The sequence below is a fragment of the Malurus melanocephalus genome, unplaced genomic scaffold, assembly GCF_030028575.1.
Source record: "Malurus melanocephalus ecotype Western Australia unplaced genomic scaffold, MMel_1.1 scaffold_115, whole genome shotgun sequence".
Lineage (NCBI taxonomy): Eukaryota > Metazoa > Chordata > Aves > Passeriformes > Maluridae > Malurus > Malurus melanocephalus.
Window position 1 is genome coordinate 1,264,946 of NW_026623347.1, and position 22,871 is coordinate 1,287,816.

A 22,871-nucleotide genomic window follows, 5' to 3' on the forward strand; every position below is an offset into this window, starting at 1 on the left:
TCCAGCATTAACACACAAATGAGGTTTGTGCTCCCTGTTCCACTGCTGTGCCATGAAGCATCTGTAAATATGGTATTAAGATACTAAGGAGTCATCAAAATTGTTTGTGACATTGTGAAGTGAAACTGAAATCCAGTACCTGAGTCCCACAAACCGAAATGGACTCGTTAAAACCCAGTCTTTWAAAAATTGCAATAAAGTCTTGTCAGCTGACTTCATAAACCTCCACTTTAAGCACACAGAAAATAGCTTTATTGCTTTAAAATTAGCAAAATACAGTTCTGAAAGGAAGCTGCCTTCAAGAACCARTGCGTGCAAAGGCTGCAGGAAAACAGCTTGGTCATTATTCACAGCCAACTCATGGCTTGTATGTTCTAAGTCTCACAACTTGGAAATATTTTGACAAAATTAAAAACACCTCCTCTTGCRTGTGCAGCGAAAGAATGAACTTAGAAAAACACAATCTACCTGCATCTGCTGGCCATAAACTGAGATAAACAGCGTTACTTCATCCCTCTCCCAGCTGCTGCAGCCTCATGCTGCCACACTAATTAGAGCTCTGTCACTTCTTCCATTACAAACACCCTCCGAAAGCATTTGTAACTACCTTGTAAAAAAAGATTTATCTGTGAATTTTAAGAATTCCCCTGATTTCTCCACGTTTAAATCATCAAAAAAGCCCTCCTCAAGTAGCCCAGCTGACTGCAGCGGCACTGTTACAAGTGACAACAAAAATGCACAACCACCCCRGAGTTGTTTGCTCAGGATCAACTCTGCATTAAACTCGGGAACTCAGTGGTCACCACCCAGCCCTAGAATATCTGTCAGATCCCATATTTCACCCCGTTAGCCTGTGAGGTGCAAATCCCCTGTTCTGCAGTGATCATACAAAGCAGTCAGCCCCAATTTAACCAGAGCTTTCCTCTCCTCAGCACCTCCAGTGCAGGCTGTGTTTGGTGAGGCCACATTACAACTTTTAAAAGCACCCAAGGTCCTCCAAGTGAAAACACAGCACATCAATCACAGGAAAAAAGTGATCAATTCCTTTCCCAAAAGCAAGTGGCAACTGTTAATCCAAACTCTGTTAAAATRCTTTCCATATTAAGCAGCCTGACCCACTGGATGTGCTTACACATCATAAAAGACACTTCTTGAAGAGTTAAAATTTAGAGAACAGTTAAAATTTACAATGTCACCTTGAGGGTGGAAAAACATAATATTGCCTTACTCCAGTTCATTTTTTTCATTCAGCAGGAAAAAAAAATCCTCCTCATTTTGAATTCCCTGTAACATCTTGGGCATTGGCTATTTGCATTACTTGTCTTTCCACAGTGAGAGGAAAGTGTTGAACATCTGGTTAAACCTCCTCTCCCTTAAAAAACACACCTGTTGCACTGACAAGCAATCAACCAAGCAATCAAGTTGAACAAATTTTAGAAAAGCTTTTCAAATACTCGCATGGTACAAAAAGTTTTTTCAAATACTGGCAAGGGACAGATGTTTTTGTCATGGAGGTCACCAGTTCCTAAGCCAATATGGCTAAAAATTAGTGCTGTTGCAGTGGAATGACCAGAATTCTCTACCAAATTTACCAAGGGAAAACCCGTAAGTGAAAGAATATTAATTTATATGAAAAATCAATATGCAACAAGAACCACTGACATTACAATGACCACAAAACTCAGGTGASCAGAAATATTGTCTGAAGGGGAAAGTGCTCCTCAAACCATTAAACAAATGATACCTTTTGCATCAAAGATAATAAGTAATAATTGCAAAGCACATGAATATAAATCTTCAGAATCAATCCGTGGTGGTTTACAGTTTAAGAGCAGATTAGATAGRTCAGCATGATGGCTGAGATCAATACAATAATGTTGAAGTAGAAGCAAACATACCAAATTCTATTTGAAACCATAAAATTGGCCTGAAAGTGATGAGTCCATAATCACAATATGCACAAAAAACCAACCCTCAGGCTCCAAGCACACAAGCTATTTAGACATATGTGAAAGCACTCTGCTCTTGTATTAAAATCAAGTCAGCAGGGCTTAAAATGAAGACATTTATTTTTCAGTTTCCTTTGTGTCTGTTTGCATCTGAAGTTTCCAGTTTAAACCAYGGAACAAAATGAACCTTGGGTTTTTGGGCTAAGAAAGAACTCCCATATAACCTTTGCTTTGCAAGATGAAGATCACCAAATGAAATTAAGTCACTTTACAGTATTTCTTGGCCTCGTTCCAGGGCGATGTGGTAAAGAAACATTTGTCACAATCACTGGCAATTGGGAAAGAACAGGAAAAGATCACTGCTAATGGCACAGCATTGCCTGGCCCAGGGGACTCTGCAGAGCCATCACTGCTCGGTGACAGCAGCCACAGACTGGGGTAAAGCTGTGGATGAAAGAGGAGTGAGCTGCTCTGAGTCCTCTGCACAGAGGAATTCACAGCCTAAAAAAGGAAATATTTAATTCCACCTCCTTTGATACGATACACCCACTTGAATTCTCTGGCTTGCTGTGKTTTTTTTGGGTGGGTGGGTGGTTGATGGATGGGCTGGGGAGCCTCTTCTCATGCCATTATCCTCAGCATATTCACTTTTGGGTTTCATGGGCCTTTTTAGCTAGCTTTTACTGACTTGATTTAATATTCATAATCACCTTGAAAAGGCCATCTGCAATTTAATCACTCACTACCAATTACTTTCTTTAATAGCTCTGACAGTATCACTCACAGATACCTGATAAATCCACAAGGATGGCTGAAGGCARCTCAGGCTTTGCAGTTCCTTTCTCAGCATTTGCAGAAGGTCCAATACTTCTGGCTTTTTAAGCCTTCACCAAGTCTTTACTAAGTCAGGTTCATGAGCAGATCAAAATGCAGCCACATGGAGTGAAAATGCAAAATTTTCTTTTTATCCCTCCTTAGTGTGTAAGGAATGAGTGGGGAATAAAGAGAACTACCAGACACAACTATTCTGTTTTTCCTTCTTTATCCAACACATTTTCCACTGCAGTATTTTTCCTACACACAACAGCAGAAGCTGCTCACCCTCAGCTTGTAGAGATGTTTAACAGCAAACATTGCTGGACAAAATTTAGTAACMATTTTGCACAAATAGGACCTTGGAGACCAGGACATTGTGTGCATTTTCATAGTTGCTGTGCTCCATTTTTATCACAGAAAGCTTGCAGCCCTTTAAARACATGCTATTTAACAATGATGTTCTCCAGTAYTTTAGGWGCTGGAACTCAGTTCCCATATTCCRTAGCTAGAATGATTTCTCCACCCTCCAAAATAATCCATAATCCCAAACCCTGCCWTTTTAAGGGCCTGGAAGTGCAGACAATAGTCTGCCCATGAAAAGAAAGCAGCATTTCCATCACCTTACAGCACGGTCTGTAGGGAAAAAAAATCAAATTTTGGATTAGTCCAATGTCTMAACCACTCCCCAGCTGCACACAACAATCTGTGAAATGCAGCAGTACAAAACCAAAGGATAACAAACATCCTGGATTGGCAATTTACAGCTCCCACAGCACAGGAGAGGGACAGGAAATCGATGCAGCTTTTACATAGATCAGGTGAAGCAACCCAGGGTACRGCCAGGGCTGAGCTGCTCTTCCTATTACAAATGGGGTAGGGATGACCAATTATTCTAAATTACTTTAAAATTCATAGCAAGTCCTTGCTAAAATCTAGAAGAATATTTATAGCCGTAGAGATGACCTTGAATCTTGCCTGTCCTGACTCTCCAGTGCTTGGGTTGCAGTTGCAATCACWATTTTTCCATTTTTCCCCATCCACAGGCTGTTGTTTGCATTCCCACAATGACTTGGACAAATCACCTCAATCTGGCAGAAGGATGAGACAGACAGCCGAGGGTTCTCCATTCTTATTCAATTTTCCTGGTTTATGATGTATATTGAGAAGAAATTAAAAACATCTTTAATATGAAGAGCTTTAAAAATGATAACCCTCAAGCAACCATATGTCTGGGGAAGCTGAGATGAAAATTAGCTTTTGTGGAGACGCTGGGAGGGCAGCTCTGCCACGCAGACCTTTAGCACGTGCTAGAATCTTTAGGATATATTTAGGCTTTTGCAGTAACTCAGTGCAGAACTTACTCCACTAAACATCTGTTTTGACCATATTTACTATTTCTTATCTGGATTGTTTAGAAGACATTTGAAGCTTGCCTAACACGACAGTTTAAAGAATGCTATCAAATAGCTCCTAAATTACTACTTTTCTCAACTGAAGAGAGAGTGCTTCTCCTATGAATAATAATAAAAAAAACAACACACMCTACATGCTGCAAATTTATCTGATTTCTAAGAAATAAAATGCTTGTCCCTGTGTTCCTAAAAGCTTTGTATCTCTTCACTCTGTCACTCACAGACCAGCCAGCACAACTTGTCTCACTGCTGACACAGATCAGAGAATCAYAGATTATCCTGAGCTGAAAGAAACCCACAAGGATCATCCAAGTCCAWTTTTTTCTTTAAATGGGGGTTGCTTGTTTGTTTTTTCTTAAAAGAGCATCTTTAAGCTCAAGCTTGCTTAAGTTACAAATTCTTACTTTCTGAGGAAAAAGCACTTTCAGAAGGGTTTGGCAACTTAAAATAAAGGAAAATTATACTCTAAATACACCCCACTGTGTAAAGATGGGAATCAAAGCAAAATACTTCAAGTCAGCTCCTTGGAAAACTCCAGGAGTTTGGCACAGCAGAAAGGGACTTAGARGAAACCAGGAGTTAATGTTGAAAAGGGGTAAATTGATACACCAGTCTCCAGGAGCTGTTCCTCCTAAAGCTGCAGCATTACCATCCTTACAGGAACTGAAATGCAAAGCCCTTTACAAATGCCCACAAATCACTGGGCTTCTGTCTGCTCTGCGAGTTTTTACCCAGTGCAGTTGGATCTGGGGTGTAAAGGATAAAGAAATAAAATAGTTCCAGGGAAAAGACTCTTTGCCAGACTGACAGGCCCTGGAAGCTGCCAACACCGAATGTTGTTCGACTTAAATCTCCTCGGTTTTATGATTTCTATTACTGTTATTATATTATTCATCTACACACTCGTTTTTATGGCGTTATCAGTACGTGTTAAAAAGCTTTTCCAGGATCCCCCAGTAGTGCTTAAACTTACAAGCACGGACAGGAGCTACTGCTCTCATGCCAACAATTAGAACTAATCWTGAGCACAAAGTACTTACACAAGAGTGAGAAAATTAGTTCACTTATCACTGCAGTGAAACAGAAAAGAGAAACTAAATAGAAATATGTTCGTGATAGAACGTGGTTAAATTGGAATTGGATTATACTATCAATTTTACCATTTTTGCCCATGAAAGATGATTCAATCTCAATAACCAACATCATCTTTTTTATGTCTGATCAAAACAATGTTTATTTCAACAGCTCCCTTTCATCTTACTCCACTCTGAAGTATTAGTACAAGATTGACTGGAGAAAAACAYGGATCAAAAATGATACTTTCTTTGTAAATTCTACTGTATTATTTAAAAACACGGTAGGTGGACCAATGAGATTGAAAAGCCTGTCTGTTAAACCAGCAATACTTTTCTGTCTAGAAAAGTTTTCTGGCATTTCTCTTCTGCTGATCTTCCAACAAATCATCGCAGTTTGTTCAAGATGGCATTTTCCTGGATGGCATGTATAATTGATGGGTGTCACATTTTATGAAATGATTGCAAGGTAAATTCAATTTTCCCTTTTCCTTGTTTGTGTCCTCTAAGAATCCCTTATCTCCACATATCAATTACAGAGCAGTGACAGAGATAGGATACAAATCACTCCGATGAATGTAATAGCAAAAGTGATTAGAGATAGGGAGAGATTAATTGCATGTGTCAGATATAAATAAAGGGTTTAGGAGACAACCCAGGATTTGGAGCCTGTGGGTGTGTGTGCATTCCAGATCTCTCACAGACACCATAACCCCTCAAACCTTATAAACAGACAAGTGTAACAAGAAGCCATGTTAAAATAATAAGTTTGATTATAGAAAGCTCAGCATTTGCCATTTTCTCGGAGCAACATGCATAATGGATGTGCATCTGCTGAAGGAACAGACACTCGATTTGGGTGCAGTTCTGTGGTTTCACCAGCCAGGGAGGAGTCCCCATAACAACAGGGTTGTTCTGCTGCWTTTGGGAAAAAAGGGAAATAACTATTCTTCACAGAAACTGTGCATTTAAAGCTTCATTACATTTGTTGATGCGATATGATGAAAATTAAGTGCCAGATATTGAAATCGGTTTTATGCTGTTTTAGGCTGTTAATAGTAAGACTGAAATAATCTTACAGAAAGTTCATTTTGTCATCTTTCCATGTCAAAAGCTACCAGMAGAGGAGACAGAGGCTTGCCCGGTCCAGAGCTGCAGCAGATGCACCATGTGTGGCAATAATTTTATCAAAAACAGTCCAGAGGAAGATGAAACTGGAGACCAACCAATATTTCTGCTAATTATCAGGAAGAGCACTGATAAAATATTTGGAAAAAACTAAAAAAAAATACTGCTTGATCTGCCACAAAGGTTTGTTGGCTCACCTTTACAATTCCTGCAGTTTAGCAATCTATCATTTTAACCACAGGTTTCCTTCTCTATCACTACAGTTCAAAATGAGCAAAGTTTCACTTTAAGGAGAAGAAAATAGAGAATTATGGAAGAGATCTGGCTGACGCTTTAAAAAAACCTAACAATGAAATTTGGAGTCCAAGAATGCTGATAAATCCTGAACATGATCATGTTACTTCTTTGTAATGCATATAAAATCAGTCTACACTGCAGTACAGTGTCACTTTTGCAGTAGATAATAGGGTAAAGCACTGAGAAATTCAGCCTCCACTGAAATTTCCAGCTCTGGAGAAAGCTTAAACCAACATTTGTTCCAATATATCAAACCCAAATCTTTAACACTAACTCATTTTAGTCCTTTTGCTTACAGCTATTACTGTTATTAAAAGGTGTTTGACTTAAATACATACACACAGCTCAAATGCAAGGTTAAGTACACTCTATTCTCAAAATAATAAGGAAAAAAGATCCCCATTTAAAAGTCCTTGAATGTAGAGCAACAACTGAAGCAAAAGCATTTCAACAGTATTTTACCAGAGTATTCAAGATGGGTTTTGCACAGAATGTGTTCTTAAGGTTGAGTGTTAAGCCGCAAATACTTCTACAATCTCCTTCAAATTCACATTTTGGTAACAGAGCAAAGCAAAAGGATCACATTTACTCATGGRACCCCACCATGATATCCTTCCTGATAAAGAGAGAGCAAAAACTTTGAGGAAATGGGAAAGAAAAGTGATCATTTCAAAGAGTGACTTCAAACCAGTGCAGAGAGGTTTGGGCTGTGCTCTGTTGGATTTTCCCAGGATTTGGTCACAACCTTGGGTAGCCAGGCACAGTCATGGCCCAGAAATTTCATCTCATCCCATGTTCCTTCTTTTTCCTCCACCAAAGTAAACCCAAAAGGTAAAAAAAAAAACCCCATCATTGAAGCAACAAATTCACCTCCACAGCACTGACCCAGAGAGGCTAAACGAAGTCAATTCTCTTGGCACGAACTAAAACCAGTCTGACAAGTCTATAGAGCTTGTGTGAGTTTGACGTCAGAATAGAAATATCTGTTCCCTGGGGGTGCCAGCCCGTTCCTTTTTTCCTTTTTCCTGCCTACACCTGAAAGCTGGGACTGGCTATGAAAAATTCATGCCGTTTGTGCTTCAAACATATCCATGAAGGATCCTCAGCATCTGCTGACTTGAACAAACCCTGCTGGTTAATATGAAAAACTGTGTTAGCGAAATGCTCTGTTCCAGAGAGCAAAACGTCTTCTCAGAATCCTCTGAAAACTTATCTTCTTACCCCACCTTACAGAAGAATGTCACAAAGAACATCCTATCAAAAATCCCAACAAGTAATGGGGCACTTGTCCCCCACCTCCTTCTTTCCTGACAACATAAAGAATATTTCATTCTTACAGACACTAAAAGTGACCCAAATGTCTTGTGCCATCATGAGAGCAGTCCTTTACAGGAGGAAACCAAACAAACAAGAACTTTGAGGTAAATTCAGTCTCTGTGAGCCTCAAATGGCACTTTTGCCTTCTGTAAAATTTATGTCTTGATACATTAAGTTGAAAAACAAAACGGGCACCAAGCAGAGACACACAGGGTCTGTTTAGCCTCAYGTCAATGTCTGCCATAACAGAATAAAATTCTTCTGGATGCAAGTGGAAGTTGGGCAGAATGACATGACACCCTCACACTTTAAAATAATTGCAATGCAACCAAGCCAGGAGTTTAATTTTCAGTCCCCAACTTTTTCCTTTCCCTACTACTTTTTATTTTTTTAAAGCATTGCCAGTGCTCAAGGGAAGAATTTATCTTCGTTAAATGATAATTGGCTTTATTATCTTTGACTCTTCAGAAATGCTGGCTGGCAAGGTTTTTCAAATTTTCATCAATCTTGTTTTCTGTTTTCACAAAGCCCGCATCAGAAAATGACATCAGGCTGCAGAACACTCTGTATCTCCTGGTGTTACCAACAGGTCTGGGGACTATCTAATTCACTAATAAATCCATCCAAGCRACACGCATCTCAATATTTCACAGCTTAACAAGGAGGTCCAGGAGCAGGGCCCTGAATTGCAGTTCCGGACGATTAGCGCCGCAAAACCAATTGAGGCAGGAGCATCCAAACTGTCACAACAGCTGACACACACCCACCTCCTGCAAACTCGCCACTGAAATCATTTACTGAGGCTCAGGGTTTCAGAAAACGCTCCAGCTGGACTTGGGAAAAGCCAAACATCCGTTAAAAGTTCCCAGGGCTGGGCCAGTGATGCTCAGTGAGCTCAGTAATGGAAATATCTCACCAGGGCTGGGCCAACTTCTTCCCAAGTGGCCCCAGAGTYTGGCCATGGTGTCACATCATAAAGGGGAAGGACGTGGACTGATTACCCTGCATGGAATGGCTCAGACTGCTCCTCACAGTAATAAAAAGCTCTCTATGAATCCTCATTTCCCCCCCTGCTTCTAATAAACCCACTTAAACTCTTGACTTATACACTAAAATCCCTTATGGCTTCATTAAGAAGCTCCAAACACCTCTGCTCCYGCTTTACCTTCAAAAAACCTTCATGCAAAAGTGGCACAGCCAACAGCAAAGTATCATGTACAAACTTTTTTGGTTTGCTTGGGTGTTTCTGGGTGTTTTTGAGTTTTCGGGTATTTTATCATTATTCTTGGAGATTTGGAGTTTTGAGGTTTTTTATTTGTTTTTTTTCCAAGTTCCATACCACAACCAGAAGAGTTTTGATGCAGATTCAGAGATATTTAGCTGTTACACTGAGCATGGCCTTCAAGGAAATAAGGTTTTTATGATGGCCCTACTGGAATGAACAACCTTTAGGTGCCCTGCCAGCACTGGTAAGATCAAAAGAATGTCATTTTATTCCCTGAAAAACCACAGGAACAGATCCGACCATCTGTGCTGCACGGTAGGTCTGGCTGTGGGGGAAAGGGCACATGAAAGAAAAACCCTAAAGAACCAAGCAACCGTTTACGATACTGTCATCAAATCTATTGTTCAATGATGGAAACAGGAAAAAAAATAACCTTTAGGATTTTCCAACTGTTGTTATTGAAAAGCAGTATTTACATCCCAAAAGCTACCAGCCCAGAGATGGATTAATTCTCACACCACTCCATTGCTGGAACTTCCTGACTTGATGAGTTAATACTGAAACACTCCCAAGCAGTAATAGTGAATTCTCAACAAGGAGTAAGTGAGTAATTTGAGATAAAACCCAAAGTGAGTGTTGTTACTATTTCRGCTGCCAAACTCTCGACTTTCAGACTTTCCGATTTTCCAAGCCAAAATTTTGTGTTATTTACATGAAAGCTTTGACATATGGTTAAAGAGAAAAAAAAGTGGCAAGATTTTCATTAGTGTAGTACACAGTTCAACTCATTTTAAGACATTTTAAATTTAGGACTAATTTATGACATCTCACACCAATTTCAGATGTGACGTTATTCCAATATGCTGCCTGCTGGACATAATTTTTATTTCCCCAAAGCCTGTCACCTCAGAGATGATCTAATCCTCCTGAAATCAGTGGAAAYGAGTTCACTTGAAAGAAACAACCGAGATTTTCAAGTTTAGCTGGGTGGACCTCACTCTGTGTTACATTCACACACTCGGGTTTAGGGCAGGCACGGAGAATGTGGGTGCTCAGCCAAGCTGGGGACTCAGCTGGTAAGGAAAAACACTGCTCAGAGTTTGGATGTGCTCACAGAGTGACCAGATATCCTGGTTGATAAATCTTCAGTGCCTCTGCACCAGGGGAGTGCAAGGGTTGAGCTGGGCAGCGATGGGGACTGGTTGTGTGTGTGTGAAACCCCAATGTCCCAAGGAGCTGAGCATCCCCCAAGGCCTGGCACTCTGCTGCCTTCATTTCACTGTGTGCCCACCCCAGAAAATGGAGAAAAGCAAACCCAAGCACAGCCAGAGCTGCGCTGCCGAGCCTGCAGGCTTTCCCTGGGAGCTATTTCCCAACTTCCCCTCGTGTTTGCAATCGGGGCTGACGGGTGAGTGGGAGATTCGCAGTGTTGGACTCAGTGAGCCTGACAAAAAACAAAATATCTTTGGTATTTACACTTCGAGCCCCACTAGAGAATTCAGTGAGATCGGGGCTTTTAGATTGTTTCTGAAACACTCTCAACATCCTCTAATCTTTTCATACCACGTATCAAACACAGTTATTAATTGAAGGACAGTTCAGTGAATTTTCCAGACGATGCTTGAGCTCCTTCAGCCACAATCCAACAGTGCCTTTAATCTGCAATGTAAGGCCCTGTAACTCATCTTCTYCTCAGCTCAGAGCCAGACCTTTCTCCTGCTGTCACTCCTGTACTTTGGAGCAGAACAGGACAGCTTACAGCTTTCTCAGCTGTTAGAATGATTCTGCAAATATGCTTTTCTTCCAGGCTGAAGCAAATCTGACACCGGTCTCCTTCAAGGAATAACGAGCTGTGCATATCTAACACTGTTCTCAGTGAATGGTTGCTCTGGGAATTATCTGTGGGGTTTTTTTCCTCCTGCCCTCAATAACAGTGGCAGTGTGCACGCTGAGTCACGCAGCAAGGTTGTACTCAATAATTAATATATAATCTGCTCGCACACAGATTGGCTATTCYGCTTTACTTGGGGTTTACTGCATTTTGATTAAACTGGTTTTAAATTTTATACATGTCCTAATGGAAAATTACAGGTGTCACTCCTAACATCCGATAAGATTCAGGCAGTGACAAGTCAAAGCAATATCTCCCTCATCTGTGTTACCTTTAACAATCTGTTTCCAACCTCTTGCCTGAATTCTTTATTACTCTTCCAAAATTTGTCATTTTTCTGCAGCCATTCCCTGTGTATTGCTTCAGGACTGTATTTTTGCCCGATTATCTTCTGTTATTAGACCAAAAATGTTTACTCATTTCTATGTAATGGACCCCATAAGTTTCCTCCCCAGATCAAAGTTCAGAACGACTGTGTTAATCCAATTTTCTTTACAGACTCCAGTTCCTTCCTTCAACACACAAAGAGCATTAACAGCCCCGGATATCAAGGTGTCAATTTGAAAACCTCATTGGCAGATATTCATTCTAAAAGCAAATCCATTTTTTGGCTTTCCATCTCGTCTCATCCTTCATTTTCTTTTATCCTTTTTATCTTTCCTATTTGCCACATTCCAGGCAGGCTTTGCATTCACGGTATCAAGTCTGTGAGCATTTTGGAGTGTTTTCTTTTCCATATGCCCACATTACCTTCTGCTTTGCATAGCACTTGTTATGCATGCATGATCACWGACTATTTCCAGCATTAATTAAGACATGAAATTAAAGTGGGAAGTACACTATTGGTCACATAATACAAACAACACAAATTTGCTTTAAAAATGAAATTACTAAAGTGTTAGCAAACCTCTTCATACTGTCAGAAATAATAATGTTTACAATCTACACGCCACAGTACAGCCAGAATTCACAAGTGGATTTGGAATATTATTTCCACTTCAGAAAGACACACACAAAACCCCTGAGCAGTTCATTTAGTTTAGATGCTTGTCTGGAAGAAAACAGAGGTTTGTGTCTCCTGCTGCTGTCAAACCCTCCAGCTGCTGCCCCCAGTGATCCCAGCCCCACTAACAGGACCTCCAGTGTTTTTCTAAGAACAGTTTTCCTTGAAATCCAACTAGGAATTTCAGCAGAAAAGTAGTATTTTCYTAGAAATTAAATGCTTCCCAGGTCTGTAATGTTTCAGATGAACTTCTGACAAACACAAGCATAGTCCCAAAAACAATTTCCCAGATTTCCTGCCCAGAAACCCAGATCTCAGGTTTTACTATAGTAAGGAAATGAGCCAACAGGGATTGTCCACAATCTAATGGTACCCAAGATCAGGAGATCTGGGGCATCTCCCCATGCCATTGACCCAGAGCTGAGTCCTGCATCTCTCAGAAGCCCAAATTCTGGGGTCAGCCTGTCAGTGAAGCTGCCTCTGTCATCAGTGATTTACTCCCATCACCTCTTCTTGTCTCTACAAGCAAAACCAGGAACCTCCCCGTTCCCACAGCACTCACACGCTCCCTCGTCTCCCTGCTACATAAATAACACATTTATCAAGCGCCTCACACGAGGATTCAAACCATTCCACACGTTTAGAATATTAATTTTTCATGCAAACACRTTTAGGGGATGTTTTACAAGAGTTTGGACATGCAGGTTTCTGCTGAACCTTGGCACACTCGGTGTGCAGACACCTCCCTGACCCCATGCTCTGCTGCTTTTCCCTCTGCTCCCCTGCCAAACCCACTGGTGGTGTTAAAACAACCTGTGTAATGTCAAATAATAAGTAAYAACAACGAAATGCATGTTCCCTGGGACTCTGTGATAACTCCAGGTAAAAATAATGCCATAAACTGGGAATAGAGTCATAAATAAATATGCACTCGGAAGGATGACTTGTTTACTTGGGCACAATGGAAAACAACACATTATAAACACCTGCATTAAAAACAAATTATAATCCCAACTTCACAATAAACAGTGAGGGATACCATCATGTACCTGCCTTGCACAAAGTAAACCTCCAGACAAAAGGCTTTGAGGGTGATTTGTAGAGGCCAKCTCCTCTCTTCGGTCCCTCTTTTGCACAAGGAGCTCAGCGTGCTCCAAACCAAGCAGGAAATGCTGACCTCCTTTTAAAGGTCCAATCCTTTGTCAGAGAGGCTCTTGTTATTTGAGCAGCTTTTGTGACTCCTGCCTGCAGCCTCGCTGTGCCAGCACACTCTCCTCAATTCGGATACTCACGTGCTACACTGAGGTGAATAAAGGGACTGGTCTTGTTCTCCCCGTTCTTTTCATTGACTGCCTGGACGTAGTAACCTCCTGCATCCGCCACTGATGCCCCCAGRATCACCAGCTGATTCTCCAGAGTGATGGCTCTGTTTAGGGAAGAGAAAGATCACATTAAAAACCAGAAAAATCACATTAAAACCCCCTGGGCTTTAGGACTCTGCAGCTGCCCTGGGCAGCCTGTGCCAGTACTTGAAAAACCTYKAAGTGAMGAAATTTTGCCTGAYTTCCAACCTAAATCTCTCCTGGTGCAACTTCAGGCTGTTTCTCCTTGTCCTGTTAGGGGGTTGCAGAGAACCAGGCAAAAAGCACACAACATTTCAGAGCTGACAGGCTGATAGGATATTCACTGGTCAAAACAATCACCATGYTGTGGAACCAAAACCAGCCCAATTTCAAATGCATTAACACAAAATAAAGATCTCAGATGCCTCTAGGCCTTTTCTCTGCTCAGATCGTGTAAGATGCTTATGGTGACACACAGAAAAAGCTACACCARGTGAAATTGGGACAGTTTAAATGGCAACAAGAAGTTATGCAAGAGGCAGCAAATGATGTCAGTGACCACCAGGCTGCAAAGTGCACCTTTGTGGGGTGACGGCAGTCCTGGCAATCATCAGGGTGCAGATTTATTGAAAACCTTCTCAAGAAGTGATAGGAGCCTATTAAAGAGTGACACTCCAGGAGTAACCCACAGTTCATTGGAATATGAAAGTAAAAATGGAAGGCAGCAGAACCTCCAAAGGTAAACTTTGTACATTTGTGGCATTGTTGATTATCACATCAACACTGCCAAGACCAAGGGCTCTAACAGAGCTGATCTGTGCATGCACAGGCAGAGAGGGGCTCCCATTYAGCCTAAACCCTGTAGGTTGTGGGCCTGGTGGAGTCAATAAAAATCATTGTCTAACACAAGCCCATCCTTAGGGCTGCTAATAACAAATGTTTCTGTGAATTCCCTCGCAGGCAGCGTTACCCACTTGGCTGCTTTACTTTTCACGTGTTTTAGATGCTCGTTCATTGACTGTAAAAGAGAAAGGATTAACCTGGAGACAACATGCAAAAATTCAAGGGTTTGATTGAACAGGACACAGGAAGCTCCAAAAGCAGGTAAGATAAAAGCAAATGTGCAGTTCTAAAAAAATCCTGAAGAGCAAAGAACTGACCTAYGTCAGCCTGGGACTGGCACAGACATGGAAATCAGAGTGTCGGGCTGGGAGGAAGAAACTCCCTTCCCCTCTAATACTTGATGAGAAGCCACGCTGAGTTCAGCTGTGCTATTAGACATATCACTGAGCAGGAGGGTGAAATAATGTATAAAATTACTACACTGGAAGGAACAAGGTCACACATCAATAGGCTCGGAGAGAGTCAGCGCCGAGTCGAAGCATTTGTGCACTAATCAGTCAATAATAAACACCCCTGCATTCCAGCCTCCTGTTTTGGCATAGGGTGGTTACCCTTCATAATAAACAGCAATTTTGCTTTGAAAAAGCATTTAAAGGAACAGTGGAAATCACACATGCCTGGTGCACAATACTCGTTTTCATACATAGGAAAGGGATCAGAAATTACAGTGAGAACACCAAAGCCATGCTTTTCATTTRTAACACTTCAATTTTCTGATGTGGATACAAAGAAACCTGAACTTCTGTAAAGCCATTGTGGAATCAGAGAACCATTCAGGTTGGAAAAGATCTTTAAGATCATGGAATCTAACCATTGCCCCAGCACTGCCACAGTCACCGCTGACCCATGTCCCAAGTGCCACATTCTCATGGCTTTTAAATCCCTCCAGGGATGGTGATTCCACCACTGCCTTGGACAGCTGTGCCAGCACTTGGGAACCTTTCAGGTGAAGAAACTTTCCCTGATTTCCAACCTAAATCTTCCCTGGTGTAACTTTAAACTGTGTCTCCTTGTCCTGCCAGGGAATAGCAGAGAATGAGAAGATTCCCCCTGAGCCTCCTTTTCCCCTCTTTTTCCCGAGCCCCTCCAGCTCCCTCAGCTGCTCCTGACTTCTGCTCCACACACCAATAAAAAAAAAAAGCTGAAAAATGAACCGAAATGTTCAGCTCTGAAATCAGCCATCACACATCACCTAAAGACCCTGTTTATACTATCTTCCTTGACAGATTTTTTTGTAAAAACTAAAAAAGAAGAACCACAGTATGGTTTTTTTTTGTTTTATTCAATGAGACTGCACTAGTTTAATTGATTTAGAAAATTAATCAAAGAAACTGTGATAGATTTACAGAGTGGGGATATAAAATACAATTAATAAGACATTTGATAGAGCAAATAAAGATAAAATTCCAGAGCAGWGCTAATAATTGAATATTACAAGACAATTACATTTACACTCATTTCTACTTTAATTCTAAAGAAAGAAGCATTAAAAAGATTCTTTGAAAATACTGAAATATATTTCAAGCTGCTTTGATGCCAGATAYAACTGCAGATGGACACTGTTACTATCTGCATTAAATTGGCTGGAAATTTTGACACTTAACTCATTAAACTCATTATACAATAATCAAGAGCAAAGGAAATGAAAATCTCTTAAGGAATTTGTTGAAAATCAAGTGGGGCTTTTTCATTGTAATATACAAATTTTTACCAGAGTATACGCTAAATGTAACAGTTGTGAGTGAATTTTAGAAAGGAATGAACCTGAGTGTAAAAGTTTGATGATAATTTGTATTAAAAAAAAGATAATGCAGTGACTGAAGACAACTCTTAGGGGGTCATCAATTACATGGTCAAAGTTAAATTAAAATTCCTCAAATGAGTTATTGATATCTTAATAGTTGTGTGAAAAATGGAATGTTCCGAGTTCATTAAGAGAAGGCAGGTACAGAGCCAGGAGCCCTCCCAGGCTGCCGAGCCTGGAGTTTTATTTAGATCACGCCTGAGCCCCGTGCATCAGGAAAATCAATTAGTCCCATTTTTAAGACTCATTAATTCCAGTGTTTCTAAGCCATCCAGGCCCCAGCCCTTACCAGGGTTGCAGCCACTTTCTGCACAGCAGCTGCACAGAGTGCCCAAAATTGGCTTAATGTGTTTTCCTGGGCTTATTGTTTGTTTTCATTGTCAGATATAACTTCTAAATTCTGACAGCACCACTCTAATGTTCCAAGGAAAATCTGATTCCTGGGTGCTCAGTTTACCAGCACATCTGGAGGAGGATGATGCAGCAGACAGAGTGGACCTGTCAGTAATTCATACCCAGCACAGAATTCATGAAAAATATAAATATTGCTTTTTTTAAAGCACTATCAAACTTAACTCAATCTAACATTTTAGAGAGAGGAGCAACCAGCAGCAAACCAAGCAGACTGATCCTCTGGGATTGCTTAAGAGTAGGCAAGGAGCATTCTAAAGCACATGTTTTAATAGAAGAGTTTTTAGGATTTGTCTGGAGCTCAGCAGACCTGCAGGGAATAGCAGCGGGCAGGGAAGGGAGTGGGAGGTGTCTGTAACAGTGAATTCAGGATTATTGTGTCCAAAAACATCTCAGTGGCACCTTCACCACAAAAGGAGCTGAAACTGAACCAGACTGATCTCACAGCAAAGCTGAGTGGGGCCTTTGAGAGGACAGATTGTGTTTAGGAGATGCTGTTTAACCAAAGATTGTGGGATGAGGGGATGGGAACGGCAGAGAGGATGGACACAAATCATGATACACCCCATTACTGCAAACATCAGAGCACAGAACTGCACCTTCTGAGGGCTCCCTAATTTCTACTCACTGCAGCCAGAATTAGCACTTGGATACCTGGTCTGAGATAAAGTATGGCACAGGGGCTGGAAATCAATCATCTTTATGGTCCTTCCAACCCAAACCATTCCATGGCTCTGTACAGTCTGGAATTTTTAATTGCACCTTTTCAAGTTGTCCAAATCCTATAAAACTCTGCTGCAAACGATCTCTAAGCTTGATCTAAAGCTTATGGGAATTCTTTTGTTAAAATCAATGGAACATGAATCAGACTTTTACAAGTAAAGATAATTTTTCAAAGGGGATACCATTCTTATGGCCTTTAAGAGAAAGGTTTGAAATTAATGCTGCAAATGAACCCTTCAGTATCTCAAATAGGTGGATTTAGATTAATAACATTTTTATGYGAAAATACCAAAATCTACTCAACAAGTGGATAATTCCCCAAAGTTAGATATTTGTTATGTTATTAGTCCAYCAGATTACACAAAAAGTAGATAATACTGGGTTATAAAAACATAAAATGAAAATCAGAGTAACCTGATTAGGCTCTCTCTCAGAAGGCACCATCTGCTCCTGAGCCAGCRTGCAATATTTTAGTACAAAGACCTTCACAAAGCCTCTTTTCCAATATTACCTCCAGCTAATACGATTATCAATCCCTCTACACCAGATATTCTTTTACTGGATAGCCTCTGTTCCCCTTTCAAAAACTTTTGTCCACCTTACACAGCAAGGACCCATCTCCCCACGACCCAGACACCTCAAAATAACAGCGATGCCCACAGAAAAGGGAGCGATTATGAAGTAAGAACAAAATAATTCCTGCAAGACTCCCCCTGTGGGTTTCCCATTTTGGAAAAGTAGGGATGTGCTGCAGTTGCACGTGCAGCTGTTCCAGGGCATCCCTGTGCGTGCCCAGCTTAACCCAGACAGCGCTTCCCCACCCTCATGGCTCCCAGCATTGAGAGGGAATTATTATCAGAATTAATATAAAAAGCCTGTGTTTCTCAGGACTCAATCACAGGAGAAATGTTTGTGCATGTGCCACTGAGCAGCATCTCCACAGGGACAGAGCACCAAGAGCTGGGACTGGGTGGCAGCTTCGTGGGATATTATTCAGGTTCCAGGGACATTGGTGCTGCAAATCAACCACCCATTAATATAAATTTGATATTTGCAYAAGCATTGAATATTAAAGCACAACTTTGAGTTTAAACATTGAGTTTCCAATCAGGGCAGTTCATTATTGCTCCTCTAGCTCTGCCAGGGCACCACRTGTTTCTGGGAAGTGACTGGGATTTCTAATCATGGGAACATCCCAAGGTTCCATAGGAATAACCAAGGCAGCTCTAGTGGCAAGGCAGAGGACAAACACTGCCATGAAATGAAGGACAGCCACCTATTGATGGGTTACCAGATGTATTTCCAGGAGGAATCCAGAGAAACAGCAGAATTCCCATGTTTTGTGCTTGGTTTCCCTATTCTCTGGTTTTGGGGCTTGCAAGGTCTTGGTTTAATAAGGCTGTAGACAYTATTCCCCTGATTCTTCAGGAACACATTACACTAAATCTGATCTGTGTAAAGCAAGTGTAAGGCTGGAAAGGAGGCAGATGGAAAACTGCACTTGACAAATCATCAGTGATCCTCTACCTGACTGGAAAGTGAGATCAGGTACAAACCCACTGGGTCTGTCTTTGGCCTGGCCTGGCYTCATATTTTCATTGCTGTTTGTTGACTGAATATAGATTTCACTTACTAAATCTGCTGATAAAGTCCCMAAGACTCCAAAAGACAGAATCAGAATTAGCAATGAGGGAATCCTTTCAAGACTGAGGTTTACAGCTCAGTGAACGAGCTCAAAACATCGTATTTGACAAAGAACRAGTGACTGAGCAACAGGCAAACCTCACAAGGGGGTGTGCAAACAGCAGTGTCACATGGAAATCTAAGAAATAACCCTGCATGGCCTTCACTYAGCCCTGGATGATGGATTTAAATGTGTGGGTAAGTCAGGAAGAATCAAATCAGCATCAAAATGGTATCACAACCATCCACTCCCTTCCTCTGCCACCCATCTGATCCAAAGAATCATCCAGAGAATGTGACGTTGCAGGAGAATACTCAAAAAAAAAAAAAATAAAAAAACCAAAAAACTCATCACAAGCATCTTCATTTAGGTACAGGACTGTTACAAAAACAACCTCGGATTTAAGCAGAATCATCAAATATTGAGTCTTGCTATAAAAATCTTAGCAGTTCACCCTCAGAAAGCTTATTTTTAGTCTTCGGAGACAGAAGTTCCCAGAAAAGATGCTCAGATGAATTTTCCCAAATGTATATTTTTAAATCAGGCCCATATCAAGCAATTACTTGTCTAGAGATTAAAAACCCCCACAAAACAACCCCCAAGATAATCACTATATAACTGATCACGAGAGAGATGTTTACAGGGACAATACTGCCAATCCAGAGGCAAGGAATTACAGCAACAGACTGAGGAATAATATTCCTAAGTGCATTATTTGTGTTAAAACCTTTTTTTTTTTCCTCCCCAGGTTTTCAGCAGTTTCAATTTATACTTAATGCTGCTTAATTATTATCACACAACTTTGCTCCTTTGGTTGTGATTTTTAGGATTTTAAACTATTATTACATTTTAAACAGCAAGAGTTAGKGCAGCTGATACAAGAACTCAAAAATGTGCTAAAATCCCAGCTCCTGGGTGTTATCTTGCTGAACCACACCGAGGTGTGGCTGGATGTGCTTCGCCAGCAACAGCACTTCTCAAGCAAATAGGAAAAACCAGACTTTCAAAACAAAATACACATCTCAGTCAATAACAGAAACCAAAGATTCAGAATAAAACGAGCCAATTTTCTCCAGCCATCTCTCCTTATAAAACTCTTACAGCATTCAGGATGTTTGGAAGCAGGGTATCTATTTTTCTTCCYTCTCCAGTTTATGGTATAATCAACACATTGAACTTGACTTGTGCCGTCACCAGCTGTTGCTATGGACATTGCTGGCAGCCACGGGGAGGAAAAAGAGTGGAAATTTCTTTTTAAATATAAATGGGTTATTTAAACAAAACATTGCAGTAAAAAAGTACCGTAGGTTGTTGATCTACACAGCTGGCTGACTTCACTGACAGCAAGCACAAAGACTGTTTGTAATCATTTGGGATTTTATAGTTCAATTTTCAGAGACAGACATGAATATTGCTTCACTTTATGATAGTTCTCCTGAATTGATTATTCAAGGTGCTGTGGGTTTTTTTTAAACACCGATTTGTTCCCCTTTCCTTCACTGTGGAAGGAAAACTTGTGTTATTAAATTGTGTCTTCATTTCTGATAAAACATGCCAGAGTAATGGCTGGTGCTCGAGTGCTTTGTGGTGAAGCGTGGAGGAGTTTCCTGCTGGATATTGTATATTCCTTCCATTACTTCACTGAGACACATTTGTTTTTTATTCTCAGTACATAAGCCATGGCTGTGAACTGCTCTAACTATAAAACAAATTAGCAGCAGCACGGCCCTGTCACAGGGCGATGCCCTGAAGGGATAATTGATCATGCRACAATGACAAAGGAAACTTCAACCTCTTAACAGCATATTTAACACTCACATTTAGACATGCCACAACTGTGCCTGCTTAAATGCTCCCAACTTTCCTTTATTAATGTCCCTGGATCTGCCCCAGCGCCATCTCTGCCTTTTTTAATTCCTGATTTCACACGTATCTCCTTCAGAACCATCTCCATTTTCACATGGTGCAGCTGAGAATAAGGTTTGACACCCCTCGGTTTGAGAACACCCAATCCCAGGGGCTCAGAAATCTGTATCACAGCAACTGAAACGCTGTTTGGAAATAAAATATCAAATCGTGGATGGGTCAATATATTTGCTCAGTTTTCTCAGATGAAAAAAGTCCTTCAGCAGCTAAATATATGAGTGTATTTAAAACTGATATCCAGAGTGCACARCAGTGACAGCAATCCTGTCTGTAASCAGCAAACCTAATGGCACTGTGCATCAGGGAAGATGAAAACCCCAGGTGAAGACCTCAAGAGGCCAGCACCTGCAGTGGCTACTTATTATTGTATGAGCCAAAGGCTTTGGTTTCCTTTTAGTGCCAGAAAAATATATCTGCAGCTTAAAACCAGCAAAATAAATATCCAAATGTACTGCACTGGCTCTGCAAGCAAGAGGAACAGCAGCAGCCWGGCCACTCAGCTCCTTCAGGTGAAAATAAACACTCCAAGGGGTAGGAAAACCTGTACCAGACATAACTTGTAGCAGGACATGTTGTACCTCAGGACTAACTAGCCCATTAGCTTTTTGATCTATTACTTTTCCTTTTAATGGTACCAAATCCTTAAACAAAGAAAAAGGATATGGTAAAAAGTGGCTGCTGACCCAAGCATCAACCTCTGCTGCTGCCAAAGAGCAGTAGCACCACAGCAATTTATTTAGACAAGTTTTACTATGAAAGATAATTAAAGATTTAGAGGCACGGATCGATACAACAGCAAACACTATCTCCGTACAGCACTGCAGTTTGCCAAGACCAGCATTTGTGTTACTGCTGCAGATCCATCATACAGGGCTATTACAGTGTCTCAGGTTTGCTGTCTACATCAAAACAGGGATTTTGTGGGGTTATTTCCACTCACACCATTAGGAGATACACGACTGCTGTGCAGCAGAAATAGAGCACAGGCCCCAGAGCCAGGTAAATCCACACTGGGCTGAGTTATTCAGCCTTTCAGTCTCTATGTTTTGCCAGGAGAGAAAAAGGATAACACAAGTAGGTATTTCTTTTTATGCAGAAAAATTTTATCTAGAGGCTCAAACAGTTAATACCTGTGGCACTCGAAAGATCGAGAAGATTATGTAAGTGCTAAATCTTAATGCTCTTTASTTCCCCTTGCATTTCAGTTGGACTTTCAGGCATTTGGTTACAACTTGAGGCAAAGCACTGATGTTCAACTGCTTTAACATCTCCCGAGTTAAAACACTCCAGGCAGGTGAGCCTTGCTCTATGAACACCAGACTTCTCATAATCCATGGAATTGCACAACTTCCACCAGCAGGATCCCCTCGTGCTGGGTACAGATGGACTCAGTAACAACCACACCCACCACAGACCCCACAAAATCCTGGTAATTATTCACAATGATTCAGCAATACAAACTTCAACCCAGTCAGTCACAGATTAACTTTTTCTAATGTCCTTTCAATGCCTGTAATGCAAACATTTCCAAGCACTTCAAGTTTGTGACAAGAAAACATCAAAACCACTGGTTGAAGAAAAGAAATAAGCAGAAATTTAAAAGAAAGCAGCAACTCCTTATTTCCATCACAAACAGGTCATGCAGGGACACMAAGTCAAAGCCAGGTTGGATTCATTCAACCATATGCTGAACAAACACAGAGCCAAACACTGGAAACTGTGGAATGAAAGAAAACTGTAACATCACAGCAGCATTTTCTGTTGTGGTTTCTGCCCAAACACGATTTCCTGTCAATAGCATGTGAAACAGCAAAGTAAACTACTGGAAAATATTGTTCTATCAACAGCACTTTATCTGTTAAGTTAAGGGTACATTACTAGTCAAAAAAATACAAGTGGAAATTTTTTCAGAAGTAAAAGCAGAGATACTTTTTTCCAATTAATGAGCCAAACATACACAAAGCTG

The 22,871-nt window shown here is 40.8% G+C and overlaps 1 protein-coding gene across 1 annotated transcript in view; it reads right to left on the reverse strand.

Moving 5' to 3' along the window:
* Positions 1-22,871, reverse strand: part of SDK1 (sidekick cell adhesion molecule 1) — a 375,512-nt gene that overhangs the window by 187,807 nt on the left and 164,834 nt on the right. Inside the window, exon 5 of the mRNA XM_057369831.1 lies at positions 13,404-13,537. Coding sequence (XP_057225814.1) covers positions 13,404-13,537 — 134 coding nt within the window. The remainder of the gene's footprint in view (positions 1-13,403; positions 13,538-22,871) is intronic.